This window comes from Gallus gallus, chromosome 4 (genome assembly GCF_016699485.2).
Source record: "Gallus gallus isolate bGalGal1 chromosome 4, bGalGal1.mat.broiler.GRCg7b, whole genome shotgun sequence".
Lineage (NCBI taxonomy): Eukaryota > Metazoa > Chordata > Aves > Galliformes > Phasianidae > Gallus > Gallus gallus.
The window spans coordinates 80,066,718-80,090,660 of NC_052535.1; the positions used below are offsets into that span (position 1 = coordinate 80,066,718).

General features: G+C 38.9%; 1 protein-coding gene across 5 annotated transcripts in view; it reads right to left on the reverse strand.

Moving 5' to 3' along the window:
* Positions 1-23,943, reverse strand: part of AFAP1 (actin filament associated protein 1) — a 110,756-nt gene that overhangs the window by 10,994 nt on the left and 75,819 nt on the right. For 3 of the 5 annotated variants that reach the window (XM_046939830.1, XM_046939831.1, NM_204205.2), the window contains exons 7-14: positions 16,741-16,833; positions 15,674-15,758; positions 13,057-13,206; positions 9,407-9,618; positions 7,660-7,805; positions 4,041-4,158; positions 2,315-2,572; positions 915-1,029 (exon numbers count right to left, since the gene is read on the reverse strand). In XM_046939830.1, coding sequence (XP_046795786.1) covers positions 915-1,029; positions 2,315-2,572; positions 4,041-4,158; positions 7,660-7,805; positions 9,407-9,618; positions 13,057-13,206; positions 15,674-15,758; positions 16,741-16,833 — 1,177 coding nt within the window. The remainder of the gene's footprint in view (positions 1-914; positions 1,030-2,314; positions 2,573-4,040; positions 4,159-7,659; positions 7,806-9,406; positions 9,619-13,056; positions 13,207-15,673; positions 15,759-16,740; positions 16,834-23,943) is intronic. The other 2 variants (XM_046939832.1, NM_001134648.2) reach the window with 1 other exon arrangement.

Sequence of the window (23,943 nt, forward strand, 5' to 3'; positions counted from 1 at the left end):
TGAGATGCCTTTTCTCCAACAATCTACTCCAATGTCAACTGAGTTGTGTAGTTGGAAAGACACAGTTTTTTTAATCCTAAAACCTAACTCCATTTTCTTATATTACCCTCTAAATCCACGATTCTTTAAAAATTTACCAATGACTCAAAAAGTCACATTCATTCCTTCACTAGCAGAAGCCAAATTTTGGAATCCATATCTCAAAAATTACAACTATAGCTCTCTATTGTCTTTTCTTCTTTAAGGAAAACTATCTCTGTTAGGATTGTTTTTAATTAATAAAAAATTGAGGGTTGGAAATTTGACGAGTCTCCTCATATCTTCATTTCTTCCTATAAAATTTCTTTTCTGAACCTCAGTCTCAGAAAGGGTGTACTCATATTACCTACCGGCAATCCACCTGCCCAGAGGAATCCATATTCTGGATTTGCTGCTTACCGTCTGAAATCTTATCTCTCTAAGGAAGCTTTTGAGCTGTACATTTGTTTTCATTATTTTGTTATATCTTTTTCATTAGAGATAAGAGTAATTCTTTTTATGAGCACCATAATGTTCTCATGACTTCCCTAGCTTCTCACTCTCCTCTTCCCGCAGGAATACAAAATTGCCCTCCACTCCAAATGAAGAATCATTACTAATTTTTTTCCTTCTGCTCTCATGATTTTTTGCAGCCACAAAGATACATTTATCATTCTTCACATTACAACCTTTTATCTCATGGCGTGGCTGGAGTAATAACGAGTCACTAGTGCACACAGTATCTCCTATTCAGTGTTGTTGTGGGCATCTCCTGCCCAATCTTTCAGATACAGAAGAACTATAGTGGCTCTTCATCCCGTTTACCACAAAGACAGCTGTCTTGGAGTACCCTCATGATTCCATTCACAGTGGTAGCAGTGAGTAGATATACTTACTGGATGCTGTGCGCTTCACACATGACACTGATTCAGGTTTTTTTGGTTGGCTATTTAATGTTCTCACTTTTCCAGTGATCCCATTAGCAGTTGCAGGAGGTTTCTTGCCTTTGAACTGTTTAAAAACAAAAGTATAAATGGGCCTCAGCTACTCCTGTGCCACTGGCATAGCAGTCATCCCCTCATCAAGGGCAAATCTTGACAAAAAGCTGCCTGCTCAGAGAGCCTTAATAGATTCCATTGATCCAGCTAGAGACAAAGCATTCTCCAGGGATTTGGTCCCTGAGAGCAGCCTAGTCAGTGGGATCCCAGAAGGGAAATCACCAGGAATCACAGAATAGTGAGGGGATGAACACACCATTTCTAGTGGAATCGTGGTTTCCAAATTATTTAAACATCAGGCACTTACTACACTATATAGCCACTGTGAGGCAGAATAGTTGTACCTTATAATTATTTCATATAGTAAAGATTCCTGGAACACAGTTTTTTCAACATTGATTGCCCTCTGAAAGACCCAACATGGTTTGTCACACAAAAATTCAACACTTTCTTATTAATTATATATACATATATATATACATACATATAAACACACTCTATAAGCATGTGGTACATGTGTTTCTGTTTCAAAATGATTCAGTTGCTACACATTCTAAATGTTACGAGTTAATACATTATTTTCTACTCTACTACTGCAAGCTTCTAAAATTTTATTTTATTAAAAAACATGAACCCAAGGATGAGAAACATTGTGCTGCCTATTCCTCACACTTCCACCTAGAATGTGTTAGCCAAGCACATCTGTGCTCTGGCATCTTCATCATCTCCTTCAAAAACATTTAGAGGATTGAAAAGAAAGTGGAATGAGAAGCCTGATGCAGCAGACCAAGGTCAGAAAGAAAATAACAGGCAGTAACTTTCATATGGTGCGTATAATATAATTTAGTATTTGTATATATATATATTCACATTATACATAGTCATAGCATATATAATATATAGCTTAATCATTCCAGATATGTGAATTTGCTGTCACAACCAAGTCATATTTCACTTACAATGCTACTTCTTTTTCTTTTTAATTTTGAAGTCACAACTGCATGCCAAGGAGATAGAAGGAAGCTACATATGCATTCAGGTTAAGCATGGTAGGCCACATCTATCTTCTTGGTACTACCTACAATCTGTAAATCGTCAAGAGCTCATGGGGAAAGCCTAGCCCACGTGACACTTGGCAAAACTGTTTTATGGACAGCAGGCTGGTGACTGAACCGCAAGCACTTCAGTGCTCAGACTGACTGAAACAGCCCAGTGTCCTTAATACAACAACCAGATAAACAGAACAGCCAAAAAAAAAAAAAAAAAAAAACGTTGTCAAGTATTAAATAGTACAGTACCTGTGAGACAGATCCCCTCCCCACAGCAGAGGTATTAGTGACAGACTGAGCAGAAGACAGATTGGATGAGACAGGGTGTTTGTAATGGTTAGAGGAGAGTTTGTCAGTAGATAACCTATTGGTTTTCCTGTCAGCTGGCGGATAGCGCGCAAAGATTTTTGGAGACGGCAAGTTATCGTACAGGCCTGCGTTATCATAAAGCATTTCTTCTCCCATGTTCCTGCTACGAGAAGAAGGAAAGCCATCTTCTGGTTCCCACTGCAATACACACACTTTGGCAGTTAGTAAACAATACACCATGCAGAACCTGAGTGAAATTAAAACATTAGTAAGATTTCTGACTATAGCAAGCCCTCCACATTTAGCAAGCTTATGCTCACTGCTTACACTTGAAGCTAACTACTCAGAAAGGTGGGGGAGGACACAGCATGGAAAGGAAGCATTGCATTACATGGCTCATATCCTTTGCATTTTCCATCGCATGAACCAGCCGATGCTATCCTATTACCCTTCCTGCTCACAGACTGTATCATCAGTTGTTAGCTCCGCACTGAGGGTGCGCAAGGAGAATGTGTTAACAGGGGGACCCTCATGGACTGCACAGATGAACCTGTGGGATTACATCTGGTACATGAGTTGTTAGAAGCAATAATGCCTTTTTTTTTTTTTTTTTTTTTTTTTCAGGCTGTATGTCTTTGCAGTGAATACCAGCTGCTGGTACGCTAGTGTTACACTTTACTTGCTGGAAGATTATCATTCTGAGCTAACTATCTAAAATAACTTCAGGCCACTTCCTTTTCTTTTTTTTTTTTTCTTCAGAAAAATGGAAAGCTCAACAACAATACCCCAGTGATTCATTCAATTAATCTTAAAGGAAACCATGGGCCTGGTTGCCAAATATCCTTCCTTAATCCATCCTGGCTGTGGCAGTATGCTACTCACACAAAGGCTTAAGCACATCCAAGAACTACACACACAGACTACTCGCCCCACATGCTGTTGCGTGCAGTTCCCAAAAGGTTTTTTTTTTCTCTACCATCTTTCTGACATTACTAAGAAATGATGGAGGACTTTGCTTGCATTTCACTTAGCACTTGGAAACAATGAATTTTTCTGATCTCAGCCTTAGTGGGGACGTTTATGAAACAGCCCAAATTAAAAGCGGCCATGAGCTGTATCTGCCCTGTAAATTGTGAGGATCACATTTTACTAAGGGTAAATATCCATTAAGCATTAGAACCTATTCCACAGCTGACTGTGATCAGCTTTGTGTATTATGTGGATGGAGTTGACCCCTGTGATTCTCCTTTGAGATGTGCAATACCTGCTCTCATGTGGAACAGAGCTCCAGGGACAGAACAATGTTCTGTATGTTTTTTAACAGACACCAAAATGCACCTGGTGTAACTGAGTACTTAGTTTTGCCAGCTTCGGTGTGATCTGAAAAATATCCCCTTGAGTCAGTATTATATTCGAGGACTTGGCAACAAATTGTCAACAGGCAACTGCTTTCTTAATGCATCTTGGCTCATGTGCAGGCTAATGTAAGCAATATGTCCCACACCCCTAATACCCTATAGGTGTGAGGGAAGTTTGCAGTCCCCAGTCTGAAAAATAGGACTTCATTTGGAAACTGCCCAGTGGGCCTTTTTAGATAATATAATTTTCAGATGTCCATGCATTCAACACATGCAAACCATTTGTTCTGTGTAAATTCAATTCTTACCGATCCATTTATGCAGGGAACATCATCGTAATGAAGTGCCATTCCACTCGGACATGCATAGCCATTGGCAGTGCTTCCCCGGTATGGATTTGTGGATATAACTCGCCTGTTCATAAAACTGAATAAAACAAAATAAAAATAATAAAAAACAGCACTTGAACCCAAGTCTAAATGATGATTCTGTGGTACGTTCCCTGTGTCAGATTTTGTAGCCTGGAAGCACATATATTCACGTCTTCTGCAGGAACACTGTGGACAGCTTTCCTTCTTTTGCTACTCATATGTTGCTGCTAGCAGCCAATATTACACCATGTGTTTCCATACCGTATTCTTAGAGCAAGGATAAGACGTGTGAAAGCCAGGATGGCAACAGCTGTAACTGATCGTTGGCACGTTTACATGGGAACCTGCTGATCTATGTTATAAACCAACTTGTCAGTGTCCCATAAACATTCCCTTGTTGTCTGCATGCATGAGAAGCAGGTGTTCCTGAGTGCACACGTGGTCAGGGGGGTGCAAACTAGGAATCTGGAGGAGCAAAAATCAAGCCTAGCAAAAAATTGAAATAAAGAAAAAGGTGGAACTCTGATGAAATGTAAGTCAGCACATCCATGAAAATTTGCTAATCATTTCTTCCCCAAATTCTGGGGATTTTTCACGCTCGTCAGAACTTTTGGCTGAGTGGAGTTTGTACAATGGCACTATGGTTCCTAGCTCTCCACCTGGGCAACTGTGCATACAAATACTCCCTATTCTCATTATCACTGTTTCACACAGTGGATATGAGCCCTCCGAAAGCTTCAAAAGGGACAGGTAATTTTGCTTTTGTTTGCTCTCCTCAGAACCAATATTGTTGCTTCTTTTAATGGAATTCTGAAGAACACATGCCTAATATCAGACTACAATGGGATTTGTGTTCAGAGCAAAGATCTAAAAATGCAGAAACTGGAAGATTGAAGCCCAAAGTCTGTAACAACCTCAAGGGTTACTTTTCTTTCCTAGCAAGTTCTGAAACTAAATGAGGTATAGAGTGAGATCCCAAATAATTCCTATAGATTCAGGTATACGTTAAAGGGAACACAAAGCTTTATATCTCAAACAATGGTACTATTCAGGCTCTGTGCTGATATTCATAAAATATGACAAAGCCCTGCTAAAGCTGAGAGGGTCTTCTGTAGTGCTGGCCAGAGCTCAGGAATTCTGTGGTTTTAACATTTGCTTTCTTTTGGCTTTGAAATAACATCTAGTCCATTGAAATAGTTATTCCGAGGTAGACAGACCTGATCCAGCGATGGCTCACCTGAGCCACAGGAGAGCCAGGCTTGCAAGGAAGGATGAACTCGCTCAGTTGAGTATGAGCCTTTTAGGTCTGCCTCAGCCCCAGTAATGCACAGGCAGAGCATGGGTGGAATAACAACTAGCCAGAAGCTTTTCTTTTTTAAAACAAACAAACAATAAAAAGCCTAAGATAAATGCCATGATAAAAATGGTTTTATCTCATACTTCATTGGACATTATTAAAGGGATCAATTTGTCTACTGCTTCTCTTAATGAAGAACATTACTCAATTGTTTCCGGTTAGCCTGAAGGACTACATGTGGAACTGTTATTATGTTTCTGCTTATTTAAGTAGCTTCATTGAAAAAAATGCATATTATACACATCTGAAAACTGGGATATTCATTAACAATATCTGATGCACCTGCCATAACTGTTTCCATCAGCAAAGGAAGCTAAACTTTATCTAAGTATCTGTAAACACTTCATGCACTAAGCCTCATTAAACTAGTTTACAGACGCATCCACATAAGTTAGTTGCATTCTGAAACTGCTAGATGGGAAAGCCAATGGAGAAAACTACTTGGAAACAATTTTCATTCAGTCTTTCCTAGAAGCCTAATGATTCACATACAGAAAATTAACGAGATTATTAATGAAGAACCAACTATTTGGCAGAGCATCGGTCTCAGGAAAAGTTTAAGTGACTGAATGTTCACCAAAGCTTTAAAGACAAGCACAGTTAATTTGGAATACAGATATTCATGCTAAAAAGGGTGGCAATAAAATTTTAATATCATTGTCATTTTCCCTCTTTTTCTAGGAATAGCTGAACATCAGCACATGGTTACTCTTGCTTATTGAGAAGCTCTTACAGACTTTTAAAGATACCCAGTGAATTTTGACTAATTTTTAATAGGGGAATTTTGTTATTTTGCAAGTTGTTTGACATTCCTTTCTAACATGTGGTCTAGTTGCATGTTTTTTCACTTGGCTCCAATTAATATCACATTTGTTCAGAAAAGGAAAGCCAAGCAGTATTTGGGGGCAAAAGGTTTCCATTCTGTTTCTTCCTTAAATATGGTTATTGTGAGATGCTGACTGAAGCAAAAACACATGTCAACACAGGATAAACTTTTTGAACCCTATTAACTTCAAAACAAAGATTAACCTAAGTCTATAAGCAAAGTGCGTTTTGATTCTATCAAAACTATCTGGTTTTCACAGAACTGGGATTGCAGTAACATGAAGTCACCGATTTCCATCTAAAGACATTCAAGATAGACCCTGAATGAAGTTGGGCATTCTCTCTTGCTATAACTCTCTTAACAAATAGCTAGTGAAGGAGTTTTCTTTAGGAAAACTCTGAAGCTTTTTCTTTTTCTTTTTTTGGTGCTGTTAATTTCTTATGACAGGCAGATGAAGTGTGATTCTCTGATGTATTGTCACACAAATTTCACATCTGTTGAATTCGTAGGGAGTCTCATTTGGCTGAGATGAGGGATGACACCTCTCCAAACTGTCTTGTCAGGCCACTTGCCTTCTGACCCCAGAAAACCATGAGGTACATCTGCAGCAGGAGATCCAGTGTGACCCAGCCATTCCCTCACTCCCACTTCTAAACAGTCTCATCAAGCCCACAAAAAATGAGAGTCTCTTCCCACTGGAGATTGCTTTAGTGATAAAATTCATTTCCACATGTAAATTGCTCTATATACAAAGTACGTGTTACTTTTCTTAACATAGGATCAGTGATGAAGGACCGATTTGCATTTTAAACAGAATTTCTGTGCTGCACCCGAGAGTGCTTCTCAATTTCCACCTTCACAATCACGAGCTACAAATAAATTGAACTGGCTTGATGTAATTCTTAATTAATCAAAAAAGGACATGAGAAAGAAACACTGAGAAGGTGACTCACAGTTAAATTTGATGCACACTTTTAGTGGTTCTGTTAAGACACAAATATTATATGGTGGATAAGTAAATGATTGCAAACTACATACCCACGTATTTATTTTACTTTTCAGCATATTTGTCCTTTTCCAGGCTTAATTCTAAGGCTTCAAGCAAAAAATAGCGGTTAATAAGGAGACTCACTTAAAAATGAGTCAAGACATGAGTAAAGTTGGCTGGTATCTGCATTTAACAGAGCTTTAGCAAGATGCCAACAAGATAATCTTAAACACATCTACCATACTGCAATGCTGAGACACTTCAGGACTTCAAAATCTGGCAAAGCGGCTGAGGGGATTTGATAAGCTCTCTTGGCACCAGACTTAATGTGCAGATATAAATTCTCATAGTACTGAAAACAACTGCGTAGCCGAATGCCTCTCACCAGAAGGTCTGTTTTGCAGCCTGGATGACGCTTGCTGTCATTTCCACATCGATATAGTCATAGTGCAGAGCTCCGGGGTCTGTCGAAGATCCCGTTTCTGCAAGTAACATCCCTATCCATCTGCCCATGTCTTCAGAGGAGGATGCCTGTAAGGAGAATGCAAAACCATATGTCAAGTCTTTAGTCCACCACTCCAGTGAGGTAGTCATTGCATTGTTTCAAAATGCAGCATTCTTCTTGGCTGACCATATTATACAAGAGGCTCTGGTTTCTTTCCGCTGAAGTCAGAGAACCCAGGATTTCTCATTAAATCTGCTTTGCTAGAAGGACTGCACTTTAACTAAGCCACGTGCTCATCAGCTATGATGTAATGCAAAGTGGGCAATCTCCACAAAAGAAATAATCATGTAAGGCTAGTGGATTTAGATTCAAGTCATGTTTATTTTAGACTTCAGAAAATTGAAAGCTGTAACTAAATTATTTTCCTAGGCAGATTTTAGCTCGGATAAATCCTGAGAATTAAGCGTTATTGCCAAGTAGAAAAGAGTGAAAAAAACTGAACTAGCAGAAGAAACTTTAGTCGTGTTTTTTGAAAGATACAATTTGCAAATGCCTACCTGATGCCATTTATTAAGTGGCACAAGAACAAATACTTTAAAACTAACTTTTAAAAATTCAAATCTAAACAGTAGCAAAATAAATAAGTGAAAAAAAAGGGGGGGGCGGGGGAAGAAAGTGTGTGGTTTCTAAATTTCTCAATCTTTATTTTTATGGCCTTTCTGAGATTCTTGAGCTGCTTTCTTTCAAACTCTGTACTGCTCACATGCAATAGGACTTGCAAGGATGTGAGATTACCATGACCTCCACTATACTTGGCCTTAAGTGGCTTTCCATTTTTCAAAATATAATGGACAAATATCTCCTGCCAAATCCTCAACCGCTTTTCAAAATCCAATTTTAACAAGATCTGACATAATTTTTTGAAGTTTCATTTTGGCTTCTCAGTTATAACTCGCTCTTGAATTTGTATTGCAGTGGCATAGTCAGTGAAGGCAATTTTCTAGACCAGAAGGGTTTCCCACACCAGTTTGCCAAGCATCCTCAGTCAAATTCTGCTCCTTGAAATGAGATCCCATCAGAGCCTGGATCCTTCTACAGGTCAGACTGACAGCTGTCCAGGCTGCAATGACCACAGTTCTGTGCTCTTCTCTGTTCCCACACCTACAGGCACACAGTTACTTTGCAGCTAACACAAAGGTGTATAAAGAGACTCACTTAGGTTGCTGGCACAGTGTCTCTCTTAATGCAAGACAACACATAGGAATTCAGACTGAGCAGAAGTGGCTATCATATACAGCAAACAAATGACAGCTAAGAGCTCTAGAGTTCCCATCAACAGTGATTCATTATTTAACTACAGCTAAGTTATTTACCCAAAAGGACCATATCTCTGATAAAGAAGTGTGCCTAGAAAGGAGAACAGAGAATTTAGCACCAGTTCAAAGGAAGGTCAGTGCAGGGAAAGCATCTTACAGACATTTCTGAAGCACATTATGTGACTTGTTCCTAAATCTTCTTACTTCTTTTGCCTACAGCTCCTATCTTTCTTTCTCCTTCCAGTATTTATTACCCATCTCTACAATAACATTACTCCACAGATTTTTGGAAATATCACATTGTTTGACAGTGCTTCCCTAATTTAGCTTGTGGTTGTCTCTGTAAGTCAGAGCCTTTAGAGCCACAGCACCTCAAGCACAGCAACCTCCTGCCCATTTCGAAGCAGCCGGAAGGTCAGAGGATGCTTTGAATCCAGTCCTGGGATGACTTCACATCCACGGAGAGGGATAGAAACAATGTGCGTCTTCAGATCTGTCCTGTCCTTGTGGAAAATGAGTTTATTGTCTTTCACTCGGCACCAGCGCTCACGCCAACGGTTATTTGAGAGCACATTGAGATATCCTGCAATGAAATGAAATGTGAGATGCTTTACTCCTATTTTTTTTTAAAAAACAAACAAACAAAACAAACAAAAAACCCACTTATTTTCAAAATAATGCTATCACTTAAACAAATTATTTGTCTTACAATAGGAAGACCAGATGAATTTTAGGAAGACAAGTAAATGATTCTGCCCCACTTCTTCAATGCAAAATTTCACTGTGCCAATAACCTAGCAAAAAGTCACGTTAAGATGTGATCCTGCTCACCTGAAAATGGCTTTTTGTATTAGTCACTGCAGTGGCTGGGTAAGCTGGAGCTTACCGATGACCAAAACTTCAGTATTAATGGGAGAGGGAGAGTGTTAATAAGCTAAATACACAGCTGATGTGCTCATATAGCTCCTTATAGAAGACCCATCTGCCTATAAAACTGCTCCCCATATAAACTGCTATATAACCATGACTGCCCAAATCTTCTGGGAAAATCACAACTCCTGTTATGTAATTAGGTGATGACTTAACTTCTGTAACATTCACAGTATCCTATAGACCTTCAAAGATTCCTCCACTCAATGTCTGCTTTGCCCAGAGGAGCAGATTAGCACTGTTAGGTTTACACACTGATGCTACCTTCTCTGATTTCATTTAGAAAGCAGAATGCAACATGCTTAAATAAGAATTTAACGGATCAACATTCATGTTGACAGAAATTAATATTCACTAAAAACTCAAGAGTTAAATATATATGAAGTTAGCTAACTTAGCATAACTTTAAGACGTGTGGGTTTTTTTTCCCTTCTTTTCCCCAACAATATATCATAAAGTCATAGAACAGAATCATAGTATCATTAAGGTTTGAAAAGATTTATAAGATCACCTAGTCCAACTGTCCACCTACCACCAATGTCGCCCACTAAATCCCATCCCTACAACAAATCAAAATTTCATGAATAAATAGCATTTTAAACAAATTCTGCCTTCCTTATCATTCTGTATGCCAGATATAGGCAGCATCTAGGCATATAAAGTCATTAAATAGGCAGAGTTATTGCTCCTTAGTCCCATAGCAGTAATCATTCTAAACATTAAAATCAAGACCATGAATGTGCAATTTCTCCATCCTGTCCCATTTGTAAACAACAACAACAACAAAAAATGCCAACAATTTTTTACTTTTGCTTCCTCACTACAGGTACATGAATTCAGTATGCTGCTGTTTCCAAACAGGGCAAGAAGAAATGATACTTTGCACAGACCAGGATCTATGTAAAAATTTTTTCCTCTATCTCAGGTCTGATTTTCATTTAAGCACTTAATCATGTTGGATAGCTATCTCTTTGGTTTTCATTAAAACTATGACTTATCATTATTTTTTCTGGATTTCCCTTCCAACATTACGATTCCAATGTCAAAGCTTGATCCAACAGGATATAGCAGATCAGAATTGCGCACAACTTGGAAGATGCCGTAAAAAAGAGGATGTGCTCAGTTCTGTGACTTTGGCTCCTTGTCATGATCACACTCTCCAACTCTCCTCCCTCCTCCTCTAACAAAAAAACCTGTATAGCTGTGTATTATAATAGAATCACTAGAAATGGAAAATCCTTCATGTGCAAGCCAGCTGGCTAGTTTTGAAGAGGTTTTTTTTTCAGACATTACTTTTCCCCATCCTCTGTTCCTAACACAGGTCTCAGAAAAATTCTTCTAAGTCCTCATATTTTGTTTAGATAAGCAGGACTCTGTATTCTTCCTCCACAATAGCCTTACTTAAACCTTCAAGACTTAATGTGACCAAAATGCCTTGAATATGTTTCCAGCTGGGGCATTAGCACTTCAACTTAGTTCGTGTGGCCAAAGACCGGTGATGCTGAGAGAAGAGCCTTGCTATGACTCTGAGCACAGGTGGGTTTCTGTTTCTGTTTCCACTCTAGCTGGGTGTCCCCCGCAGTGTGATTGGGCTTTTCCCTTTGTTCATGTGAGGCAGAACATTCTAAAGTGTAAAAGCCTTCAACTGTGGAGCAACATCCCAGAGGGCATTGCATTCAGACAAACTTCTGGTGGTCAGAAACTCCTGCAAAGACTTCCTGCGATGACTAAAGCCTAGACACTTAAATTTTTCTATAAAATTTGCAAGTGGTGTAGCCAAATGCAGACAATAGTAATGGCTATATTTATGCCCATATCTGAAATAATGGTAGAAGTACTCAGAATTAGATTGTGCAGCTGTGGTTAACATCTCACATAACATGGAATAATGAACGGACTATGAGACCCAGGAAGTTAGAAGTTTTATGGAAGCCAGATGGTTTGGACAATGCATCTGGCTGGACACAGCTTTTCCCAGCTGTTCCTTTGCTTGATAAATCACATCTTTACTTAGTTGATATACAGACATATGCACACACTTATTTAATCAAAGATTTCTTATGGGAATTATTCCCAAAGTGGCCTTGAGAACCATCTGCAATTTGTGAAGTTCTCGCTGGTGGTCCATGAATCTTCTTCTTTCGCACTGGGCCAGCATCTATTACACTTCATGCACCAAGGATTTCTGCCAGCTGCTGCCTAATCACAGATTTCTGGGCTTCCCAAGATTTCCTAATCAATTAAAGGGGAAAATTCCAAGCCAAATTCAAAACCATGTGCAACTGCTTCACAGTTCTCTTGCTATGTTTTTTTTTTTTTAAAAAAAAAAAAGATTGGAAGAAGGATGGGAACAAACTTGTTCACATAAACAGGCATTACTTAATATTGGAGCATCAAAAGGCAAAGAGGAGAATGTCAATGCACCGCATTGTTCAAAAATACAGAGCCATGAGGACATTGGCTAAATGCATTACAAAAAGTCCTAAATAGCAGGCAAATATTAATAGCTCAGATACAGAACAGACATTTTCAGTATGCCTTCTCTTAGGTACTTTCTTGGTGTTGCAAAGCACTACCACTGTCATTAACAGTGATCAACATTAGCAGTTAAAATAGCTTCCTAGAAATTTGCCTAATAGGCACCATTTGAGGAACCAACAATTAAAGTCAAATAACTTCAGCTGAGGCCAGGTGGTTGCTGTCATCATTGCCATTGCATATAAGCTCATCAAAAAGACTTGAATCCTTCCCAGGAGCCTTTTCCTAATATGAAGTTCAAGTTTATTTTATAATCCAACCTATAGTCACATTTTATACCTATAGGTTTGAAAACAGCTCTTGTTTCCTTCAAAGCCTGTGCTACACTTTTATTTAAAAAGGCTCTTTTAAAAAACTCTTAAAAAAAAACTCTTTTAGACTCTTTTAGAATCAAAAGCTCTTGATTACCCTAGTCTTTCAATCTGAGTTCACCTTTCTGATGCAGAGGTAAAAATTACAGCAGTAAAAGCAAATTCATGGGACTTTCTAGGCTAGAGTGTTAAAATTTTTAGTCACAAGCTGCCTTGAAGACCCAAAAAGAAAAAGGATTTACCACATGTTGGAACATCTTCTTCAGCTGACGAGGTCTGTTCATCTGTTGATGGCTTTTTCTTTCCTAAACCAATGATCTTCGTTATTTTTTTCCCTGTTACTTTAGTCACAGTGCCCTTGGCTTCTGTTTTTGAACTTTTTTTCCTCTTCACTATTAAGAAAGCAAAAGTTTGCATTTTAGTGTGTTTAAATTATGTAGTCAACAGAGAAAACCTGAATAAAAAAAAGTAGCTTTGGCGAACAATGTAAAGTAAAAAGTAAACACTTGTACAGTCACAGTCTGCCATGAGATAAACATATGTCCTCCTGAATACTGATGCCTATAAATCACCCTTTTGCTATAAAAATCATTGCATTTGGAAAGTAAGAAAAGCAAAAATCAAACTTCTAACTTAATTTCATCTAATCAAGCTTGAAGTCTCTTTCCAAAGCAGTCATTGTGTAAGTTTATCAATATGAATGAACTATTTAGCTACTACACATGAGAATAGAAATCCAGCCAGATGATAAGACACCACTCTAAACATTTATCTAATAAAAGTCAACAGTTAATTAACAATGACATTATATGCTTGCCTAGCAAAAATGGCTCTGTTGTTAAGGAATCTAATCACAATAGGCCTTTTAGAAAGACAAAACTTATAAATTAGCTAGTAAGAATTAAATTAGTGCAATCAGTATAAGCACTCAATGATTAAAAGTTGGCATTTTTTGTGATCATGATTACTGATCATAAAAAAGATAAAGCTTGCTGAAAGGAGAGATCTTGCTAACATCCAGTCTGTGCACTGAGCCATGTTGAGCTACTGAAGGTAACATGGCAAAGACTGTGGATATCACTTTTAAAAGTGAATATCTGACTAAAATCCTAACTAGCAGAAAAATAAGGAAAAAAAGTTTCTTAAACAGAATTAAAAAAAATAAAAAAGGAAGAGACAATTTATTTGCAAAATAAAAACAAAATAATGAAAGAATCTTTGTTTCAGGAATGACATTCAGTCGATTTGGATTCCATCAACAGAGCAAAAGTCAATCTGTAAACTGACAGGGTAGCAAATCTACTCATGTAATTGCCCTGATTTATGATTCTGATGGAAATTACATGTAGGATAATTACTGATTGAGCTGCTGTAAGTTTACCCCTCACATCCTTAGTTCCCTTTGCTACTTCCCCAAACAGAAAATTTAGTGGTTATGGGCTTGTGTAAACCAAGGAGAAAAAGAACAAAATGTTCACATGAAAAATAATTATCTGAAATGATGAACTGGGAAGAGGAATACATGGAAAACAGAGTAGCAGTTTGGGACTCACAAGGGCATAATTTATCATGTTTAGCTTAATTGCTAGCAAACATGGAAAATGATTTAGTAATTGTATCTGTGGCCAAGATCATATAAATCTTCCACCTGCTACATGCAGCGCTGAGCGGAAAAAGATGGGTTTTGGGTGTGGACAGGTTTTTTTCCAGCAAACACCAATGCAGATGTTCTGGCTTCCTAGCAGCACATGCCCCATCAGCATGCTTCCTGCAGGGCACCTGAGCCACTGGTCACTCTGAGACATCTTGGACAACACCTGGGTTTGGACTGTGTATGACAGAGGTGCTCAGTGGGCTGCAGAGATTAATACCCGAGCACTGGGCTTTCTGAAATCTTAGCAGTTATGCTGTGAAACAGAAGCATGTACTTTGTAGTTTCCAGAAGCTAAACTGACATTGTTCCATTCTATTGGGTATGTCAGAGATCTGAATGGTGAGGAAATGCTGGAAAAATGACACACAAAGACGACAGTGGGAATGAATGAAAAGGCGAGACAGGGCTGGCACCAAAGTCAGTATTGACACATTGTGTTTCCTGCAGCTCACGTTACACTTCAGCTTCACAGCTGCAGAAAAACATCAATTTTGTGCCATCTAGATGATACCACTGCTACACAGCATGTTAAGGAAATCACACAATTTCCTCTGTTCGGGGGAGAAAACAAAGGGTGTGGAGGTGAGAGCACAGATGTTGAGTTTTTTAGATATAAACTCAGGGAAAATGCCCTCAGTTTAGGATATGCCTCTGAAAAGAAGGATTAAAAGATAAGCATGGCTCCAAGGCAGCACATTTAAAATTACATTAATATAGACACACAAACCCACTCATATAGCATGATTATGTACATTGCAGTAAATGAATATATATAATCATACAAAATACATATTTTTTTATGTGTGCAGGCACATATGCATATAAACTGAGATACATATTCATATATATTTAGTATGTATGATCCTCTTCTTCTAATATGCAGGGATAGCGGGTTTTTTTGCTTAAAGTCTATACATCCACTACTTATATTCCCACCGTAAAGTTAGAGTTACCATAAGCAACTGTTAGTTGCCTATAGTGGTCGCTCTTGTCCTTAAAAAACTGTACCTCTGCATAGACAAAAAGCCAAATCAAAACTTCTATATTCTGCTTCTTTATACTAAAACTGATTTTTCCCATTGAGTAATAAGTCAAAAGCATTACTATTAAAAAAAAAAAAAAAAAAAAGCAGATGCATTTTACTCCCTCTCTCTTCATATTTGCACATATTCTTTGCAGCAAGCATCTCTGTATTTGAGACATACCTTGTTCTTTTCCGTTGCACACTGTGGTGATGCCATTTTCCACAGCACCCTCCCCATCTGAGCTCGGTCTCTCAGATGACAACTTCTGCAGGAACAAAGAGATCAGTTGCCCTGCCATATCATGTTGTCACCTTTACCGTATTAAGTCTCATCAGTCAATTTAAATTAAGCTTGCTATGAATAAAATAATTTTCAAGCACGGATACACTTGGAAGGTAAATGGAAGTTAGCAGAATGTTCAGTTTTAAATCATTTTTTACAGTTCCATATAGAATCTAGAATAGCACAGAAATCACAAATTAAGTCTACATGAAAAGATTTTCCTTCTAAGTGAAAAAATAATTGCACTTTATGTTCTAAATACATTACAAGATTGTACAGTGTCTCTGTGTATTAATCTGCTAAGCAACGAACAATCTACTAAACAATGAGTGTGGATCAGATAAGACAAACTTTAAAATGATTTTTTTAAGAAATACTTCAGACATGCATTTACAATTATAACTTGTCAGAAAATACTGCATTCCTACCTGGTGCTTAAATATTTTCAGTACTTGCAAAATAGGGGCTTTTGAAATAGATTTTTATCACCAATTATCCTGTAATTGCTGTGTATGGGATACAGGATGAGGTGGGATAAAGATTATGCTGGCACCACATTTCTCATGAGTGGTGGAAGCAGGAAGATGTACAGAACATTGTAACAAGAAACCATGGAAAAGTTGTTTTAAGGTGAGCATTTTAGAATGCAACTATTTGTTGGTATTTTTATTTACTTTGTTAATGATGTGCTGGTGTTTGCAAGCATGAAAACACAGGTGCTTTGGGCTTGTGCGTAGAAAACATCTGAGCTATTGTGGAAGATATTTTGCTCTCAGTTTCCTGGGTACAATGCAACATAACAATAATGACTGCAGTGTGATGCCACCAGGGGGACAGACCATGTCTCTAGAAATTAGTGATGAAACCTTCGTGGTTTGAAGAACATCCCCTAAGCCATGCAGTGCCTAGCAGAACCTCAATAATAGTTGTGAGAATGTTAGCATTAATCATTTTGGTAACTTTACCTTTTCCAGCTCTGTCTTGTGTACTGGAGAACTAGACAATGGCCCGTCTGAGTCCACCGTGCCCGTACAGTTGCTGCACACATCTTTTATAACCTTAGGAGCAAAGGCAAAACCTATTAATTACTTACAAATACAAATTTGAGAAATTATGTATGAATGTGAAGAAGAAATGGAAAGGAGAATCACACAAGCACTTAGTAGGCTGGCAGGTTAGAAAAGCAGTGGTGTAAAAATCCTTCTGTCCACAGCATTGTGTCAGGCAGGCTGCCACTATGAAGCTCTCATACTGCTTTCCTGAGCCATTTCATGTGTGACCTGTAGGAGACATGCTGTCTAGAGGTGGAAGGTGTCAGTTTCTAGACAAGTTAAGCTCTGAGGCCCTTCTGAGTAAAGAAACCGAAGTGCTGCTGATTACTATGAGATACTTCTGCAATACGAACTTAGCTGACACCACCGAATTACCTGCATTATGATGACAAAAAAAAGTGGGATTAGATCCAAGGTTTGTTGTTGTTGTTGTTACTTGAGAACTAAGGAAGTGATGATTGATCTACAGCTAATACTGTCTAGTGGTATTTCATGACGTTTTCATTTTATACTTGCATATTGACATAAAGGTATAGGTCAAAGTAATGGCATTAAAGAAAAATCTCACCGAAATCACTGAGATCTCAAAAGAAAGTGAAGTTCAAAGCCTGAAACTATTTAAATGTAGACATAAGTGATGACTAAAGACATCTGATGATTTCCTATGATGTTAACTTTTTTTTTTTTTTTTCCTAGTGAGGTTCCCACCTGGTGATTATCAGCCTGAAACTGCATGTGATGATGACAACAGGTTCTCCTATGCAGATTCATGCCAATGGAAACTTATTACACTTCTTTTGTCACACATGCTACTGCCACCTTACTTGCCTTCTGACTGCAGGAAATACAAGCCTAAGTTCTACATGAGCAGTCAGAAAAGATGAGCTAGGGAAAGCCGCAATATTCACTAATATCCTTCTTATTGCTTTTCAGCCACACATGAAATGAAAACTTTAAGTAGATATTTGGATAGACTAATAAGATAACAGCAGACAGAAAACAAAATCAGAATACATCCTTTCCAAGGAGAGTTTTTCAGCATTCATCACAACTAATTAATCATTTATGAAAAGCAGATCCTGTCTGACTAACCTGATGTCTTCTATGACCTGATGACCTACTGCGTGGACGAGGAAACGGTAATGGATGTTTACTTGGATTTTAGCAAAGCATTTGACCCAGTTTCCCACAGTCCTCTCCTGGAGAAACTGGCTGCTCATGGCTTGGATGGATATACTGCCATCTGGGTAAAAAACTGGGTGTATGGCAGGGCCTGAAGGGTTGTTGTGAATAGAGTTAGATCTAATTGCTGACCACTCACAAGTGGTGTCCCCTAGGGCTTAGTATTGAGGCCAGTTTTGAGTTTACCCTCATTAAATTTGCAAATGATACCAAGTTGGTCAGAAGAGTTGATCTGTTTTAGTGTTGGAAGGCTCTGTAAAGGATATGAGTAGGGTGCATCAATGGGCTGAGTCCAACTGTGTGACATTTAACAGGCAAAATGCCAAGTACTGTACTTGGGTCTTAACAGCCGCATGCAGCAGTATAGGCTTTGGGAAGAGTGGCTGGAAAGCAGCTTGGCAGAAAAGCATGTGGAGGTAGTGATCAACAGCCACGACTCAGTAGAGCGCCCAGGTGGCTAAGAAGGCCACTGGTAGCCTGGCCTGCATGAGGAACAACGTTGCCAGCAGGACCAGCAAAGGGACAGTCCCTCTATAGTGGTGAGACTGCACCTGTTAAGGCCAAGCCTTGAGTACTGAGTTCAGTTTTGGACCCCACTACAAGACAGGTACTGACTTGCTGGAATGCGTTAGAGGACTGATGGAACTGGTGAAATGACTGAAAAACAAGACTTATGAGGAGCAGCTGAGGTAACTGGGGTCATTTCATTTGGAGAAAAGGAGTTGGTGTGAGGGGAGACCTCACTGCTCTCTACAGCTGATTGACAGGAGGTTGTAAGGAGGAGGGTGCCAGCCTTTTTTCTCAGGTGACAAGTGATCACATGAGAGAAAACAGTCTGAAGTTGAACTAGAGGGCATTTACATTGGGTATGAAGAAGAATATCACCATGGGTGGGACAGTTAGGCATTGGAATGAACTTCCCAGAAAAATAATAGATACACTGTCTCGGAGGTATTTAAGGGACGTGTGACAGAGACACTTAGGGACGTGGTTTAGTGGTGGGCTTGGTGGTGTGAGGTGATGGTTGGACTTGACAATCTTAAGGGTCTTTTCAAAACTAAATGATTCTATGACTCTATTCTGTACACACCAGTGATCACCCACTGCTGGGTTGCAGCCACAGCCACACGAGGACAGCAGAGACTGGCTTGCTAAGGAAGAAAGACATCCTACCCTGCCGGAAGCTTTCCTGCTAGATGTGCAGACTTCCCCTTTAAATGTACATGGCTGTGTTTACACATCCTGCTTTCTTTTTCCCTGTCTAAAAGTCTGGGTAGGAGCAAGGAGGACTTCCTCTGAGAACCACCAGGTACAAGGATAACAGCAATTACCTAACTGTCAAAATCCAGATTTCCTTAAATAGGGAGCAGAATAATAACAGCCTCTTCCCAGTTTTGAACTGGACAGTTTTGATGTAGAAACCATTAAATAGCTGAAGACATCATCAAACATAGTTTAAAGTTATTTTCACAGCACTGAAGTTCCCTGTAAGGATGAAGCTAAGCAAAGCAAATGTTTATGAACTTACAGAGACCTTAATGAAAAAACTCATGAGCACTTCATAAATTAAAGGCACTACACCCCATAAAGGCAGGAGGAGAACCAGCTCTATATTACAGATGGAGAGCTCAGAAATGAAAGAAAGATTAAATCACTCACTCAATGTCACGTAACAAATCTAAGCATAGGAGGGAAATGAACCTACATTTTTAGTTCTAAGTATCTTAAAATGTTTCAGTATCCTTTCATGACTTTCTGACTTCTCTGTGTTTTTTCTCAGAAACATAAGCCCAGTATTATCAAATTCATGGCACTGGGTGTGATTTCTAATGGAAAATGTAGATATGTCTACAGCAAAACACTTGCATCTCAGAGTTAAACTTCTCCCTAAGTCTGTCTCTATGCACACATTAGAATTTGTGTCTGTGTATTGCTTTCCTTTCAATTACTGGTCTTCAGTTAGAGAAAACACAGTTTCTGGGAACATTCATTTCTGTCTTCTGCATGACCCTGATTCAATGGCTCATGTTTTCAGCATCTGCTCACACCACACAGTTAGTTAATTCTGGCAAAAGCAGATAGTAATGGGAGTTACAGACAGAACAGAGGGAAATGATTTGGCAGTGCTAACTGAATAGTATGTGCAAAGTCATGCACTCAAGTAAATACGGTTCTTATCATACCTCACATATTTAAGGAGAAGCTAAAGTATTTAATTGGGTTGTAATTAAATTTTGATTGAAAAAATAGCACACTGCCAAATGGAAGTTCATGTCAAGATCTGGAGAAAATGGATTTTCAAGGATTCCACACTTCATCTGGACTCAAGGGGTTCGTTAGCAAAGGCTTCCTCATCACCTTCTATATGCAATATAATTGTGTTTGATGCACAGCATAAAATTCATACTTTCAGAGCTCACCAGGATGAAATGCCTTTAACATATAATGGTTGCCTGGATGCACTCTCTATAATTACGTTTGCAGACAGCTGCCATTATAAATGAGGTTTTCACATGCTTATAGCTTTAACTCAAAACGTTAAGGATAAAACATTCCACCCGTGTTGCCAACTTGCAGAATTTCTGTCACAAGACTCAGAATTCTTGTCAATCTTTTTCTATAATATTCCATCTCTTGGAGTCATATGAAAACAAAAGAATGCTATTTTCATTAAAAAATACTTGTGAGGAGGAGCAGGGAGAGGAGGCCAGCAAGCATCTATCTGTTGCAATGAAATGTACGAAAATATGAATAAACAATCTCAATAATTCCAAAACTAGAAAGCAAATTAAAGAAATCCCCAAATGTGTGATTTTTAATAAAATGGCATGAACTGGAAGGCTGTACTGAGGTTACTTTGGAATGGAGCATACTCCGTTAATGGCTTAATTTTTCCCACACACAAGAAAAGGGAAATCATTCTTTTCTTCTCACTACAAATGCATCATATATTATATACACACATGCATAGGGCGATCTGCCAGGAAAATCAAACTAAGATTGCAAACATGCTATGTATTAAAAGAATTAAAATATATGAACAAACATAACCAGAAGACAGAAGACCTTTCATTTGTTTGGACAGCTTCAAAACTAAATACATTTAAAATAATCTCTTGCTATGCCATCACAAGAATTTTAAATATCACAGTTACTATAACAATATTACAATTAGATTTCAGAACTGTCTCTTTCAAATGCAGACATGGAAAAAGCTTGCACTGATTTACTTTTACTTATTTGTATTATAGGAAGGTCTTGAATCCCCAGCTGGGTCTGGATATGCAAGTGTATTGCATTGATGTTAGCACCATGAGGAATGGAGGGGAAATATTTGCAGGTACACAGCTGGAAAGATCCCCCGCCCAAAGCAGCTGATAATGACAGGTGAAGCCAGTGGAATTTTTTGCCATGTGGTATGTCCGGAATACTTCTCTCTTTATAAAAGCCTACTACACAAGCACTAAAGTTGACTACAAATCTTTCATATCTGCACTCACACACAGATTTCTATGTGTATTTTATTTTAAATGACACACCACAACTGCAGGCAAAATGGCTGCCCTACATTTATTCTTTTTTACATGTAAAATCAGAAGAATCAAATTAGCTTTTATCCAGCTACCTTCAAAGATCCAATTACCAGATAAAAATATGGGGTATGCTGTAAAACCAGAAAGTCAGCTACTTACTTACCATAACCTGCCACAAAGAAACCCAGCAAATTCAGAGCAAAAGTAGTAAGTATGCAGCTGGTTCCTTGTGGTTGAGCTTTTTGGTAACTGATAAGGAGTAAGACTGAAAGCCCTCCCTGTGTCTGAAGAGCTTACAAAACTTTGTCCTGGAAGATACCACGGGATGAGGTCAGTCACAGAATGTACTTACCACAGAGATGTGATCATTGCATCTCTTGTTCACCCAACACCTGCTCTCATGAAACTCACAGGAATTTAATGTCTATGAGACAGACACCATCTCCCACAACAGACAGAGAAAAGATTAGCTTTAAATTTGACTGAGTTCAAAAGAAATAAGACAGAAAACTGATACTTCTGCTTCATTTCCTGAAGGATATTTGCTTCATTTCTTTATGTAGCCAGACTAGAAATTCATCCAACCAACCAACAAACCCTCCTGTCCCCATCTACCCCTATGTTTTGCAGAATACAGGAACTGCTAGAAGTGGGGAGGGCTCATGTTCCCTGCCTCTCATCTCTTCTTCTTAGCTCTGAAATTGGGAATATGGTCAAGCTGAAATCTGCGTATGTACAACCAAGCAGAGGGAAATGCATCTGGCTCCAGAGTTACTCCAGCAGTTCTTGCTCCTGAACTTGCTCAGTGCTGGAGGAGTTCTGGGACTTTTGGCATAACTAAGATCTCATTTTCTCTATTGGACCCCTTATGCACAACATACATTAGCGTTAATCTTATCCTACTTAACAGAGCACCAAAGCTCTACTAGCACTTTAAAATGCCTCAAGAAGTTTACCCATAGAAATTAGAGGGAAAGCAGAAATTATTCACACAGTCTGTGCTGAAAATAAACCCGTTTTACTTTAAGTACTGGAAAACATCATCCTGAAGTATAACCTATCCTGAAAAGATTCATCTTTCTGTCTTACTGCCGTTTCTCTGAGTAAATTGGGGGTGAGATTCCAGCAAACTAACAGCCAGCAAGCCTATTTTACTGTGTGTATGTACCCTTAAAAATACTTTTCTGGCATATCTAACCAAGGCAAACCATGTGTCCTCTTTCTTGCATTGCTACCATGAAGGCTATTTCCATATATGGCCACTGGACCAGACAGAGCTCAGGACAGGCGGTGCTGGGAGGCTGGAGGCATTGCCCTGCATGGGGAGCAGTGCCTCTGCATAGGGTTGCACCTCCAGTCCACGCAGTGCAGGGATGCAGAATGCATTTCAAACCATGAAACTGAGCTGGGTACTGTTTAAATAATTTGCGATCCAAAGCTGTAAGCAGGAGAGAGAAGGAATGCTGTCTAGTGGGGAAAGCAGGAGATGCAGTCTCAGCCATCACAAGTTCTGCTCTGAGATTTGCTACAGCTTGCATTTGTGATTTTAGCCAGGAACAGAAAGAAAACGTACCCCTGAGAAAGCAAGCAAATAGGATGCTTGTGGTTCCTTATTCATTGCTTTTTAAGAAAATATTACATACAGCATCTGCTTTTTTTTTTTTTTTTTTTTTTTTTTTTTAATAGTACATCTTTTCCCTCAGTGCCAGTCACACAAACCCACTGGTTCAGGTGGCTGCTGGACAGCTCCCAGAAAAGCCAGGTTTCTCCTGCTCTGCCCAAGCACACCAGAAGGGATCTTGCAGGCTGTCACAGCTTTCACGTGCAGCTCAACCTTCCGAGCCTCCACGTTCTGCTATCACTGCATTGCACTGGTGATGAGGTGCAGAAAGAACCCAGCCTGACTGTCCCAGGACACTGTGCATGCCTACAGTTACTTGTAAACCAACAAACACTGGATGGAAATCAGTCGTTCTCAGCATGCATCCCCCTACTGCAATTCTACTTAGTTAGTTTTAAGGTACAATCATTCAGCACTTGACTTCTCCCAGTTAAAAAATAGAGATAATAACAACTTTAGGGAGCTTTGCTTCAGCCAAGAAAGTAATGTTTGAATTATTTTGAGATCTTCAGCTGGAAATTCCCATAGAAAGTAAAAGCAGACACAATGTTTACAGTTACAGGCTCAGTTTTCAGCTGATTTGAACTGGTAAACAAAGAGCTATGCCAGTAGTTTATTCTTCGGTAAAACAGTCCAGATTAAGACTGAAGCCCAGAAGCCACTTGGCCCTCTCACTAAGCTCAATGTAGTGGGGGAAAAAAAAGAGGTTTTCTAAGAGTTTCACAGGAGATAACATGCAATTGTCAAAGATGGAATTTGGTTAGGTCAACTCAGCAGTCT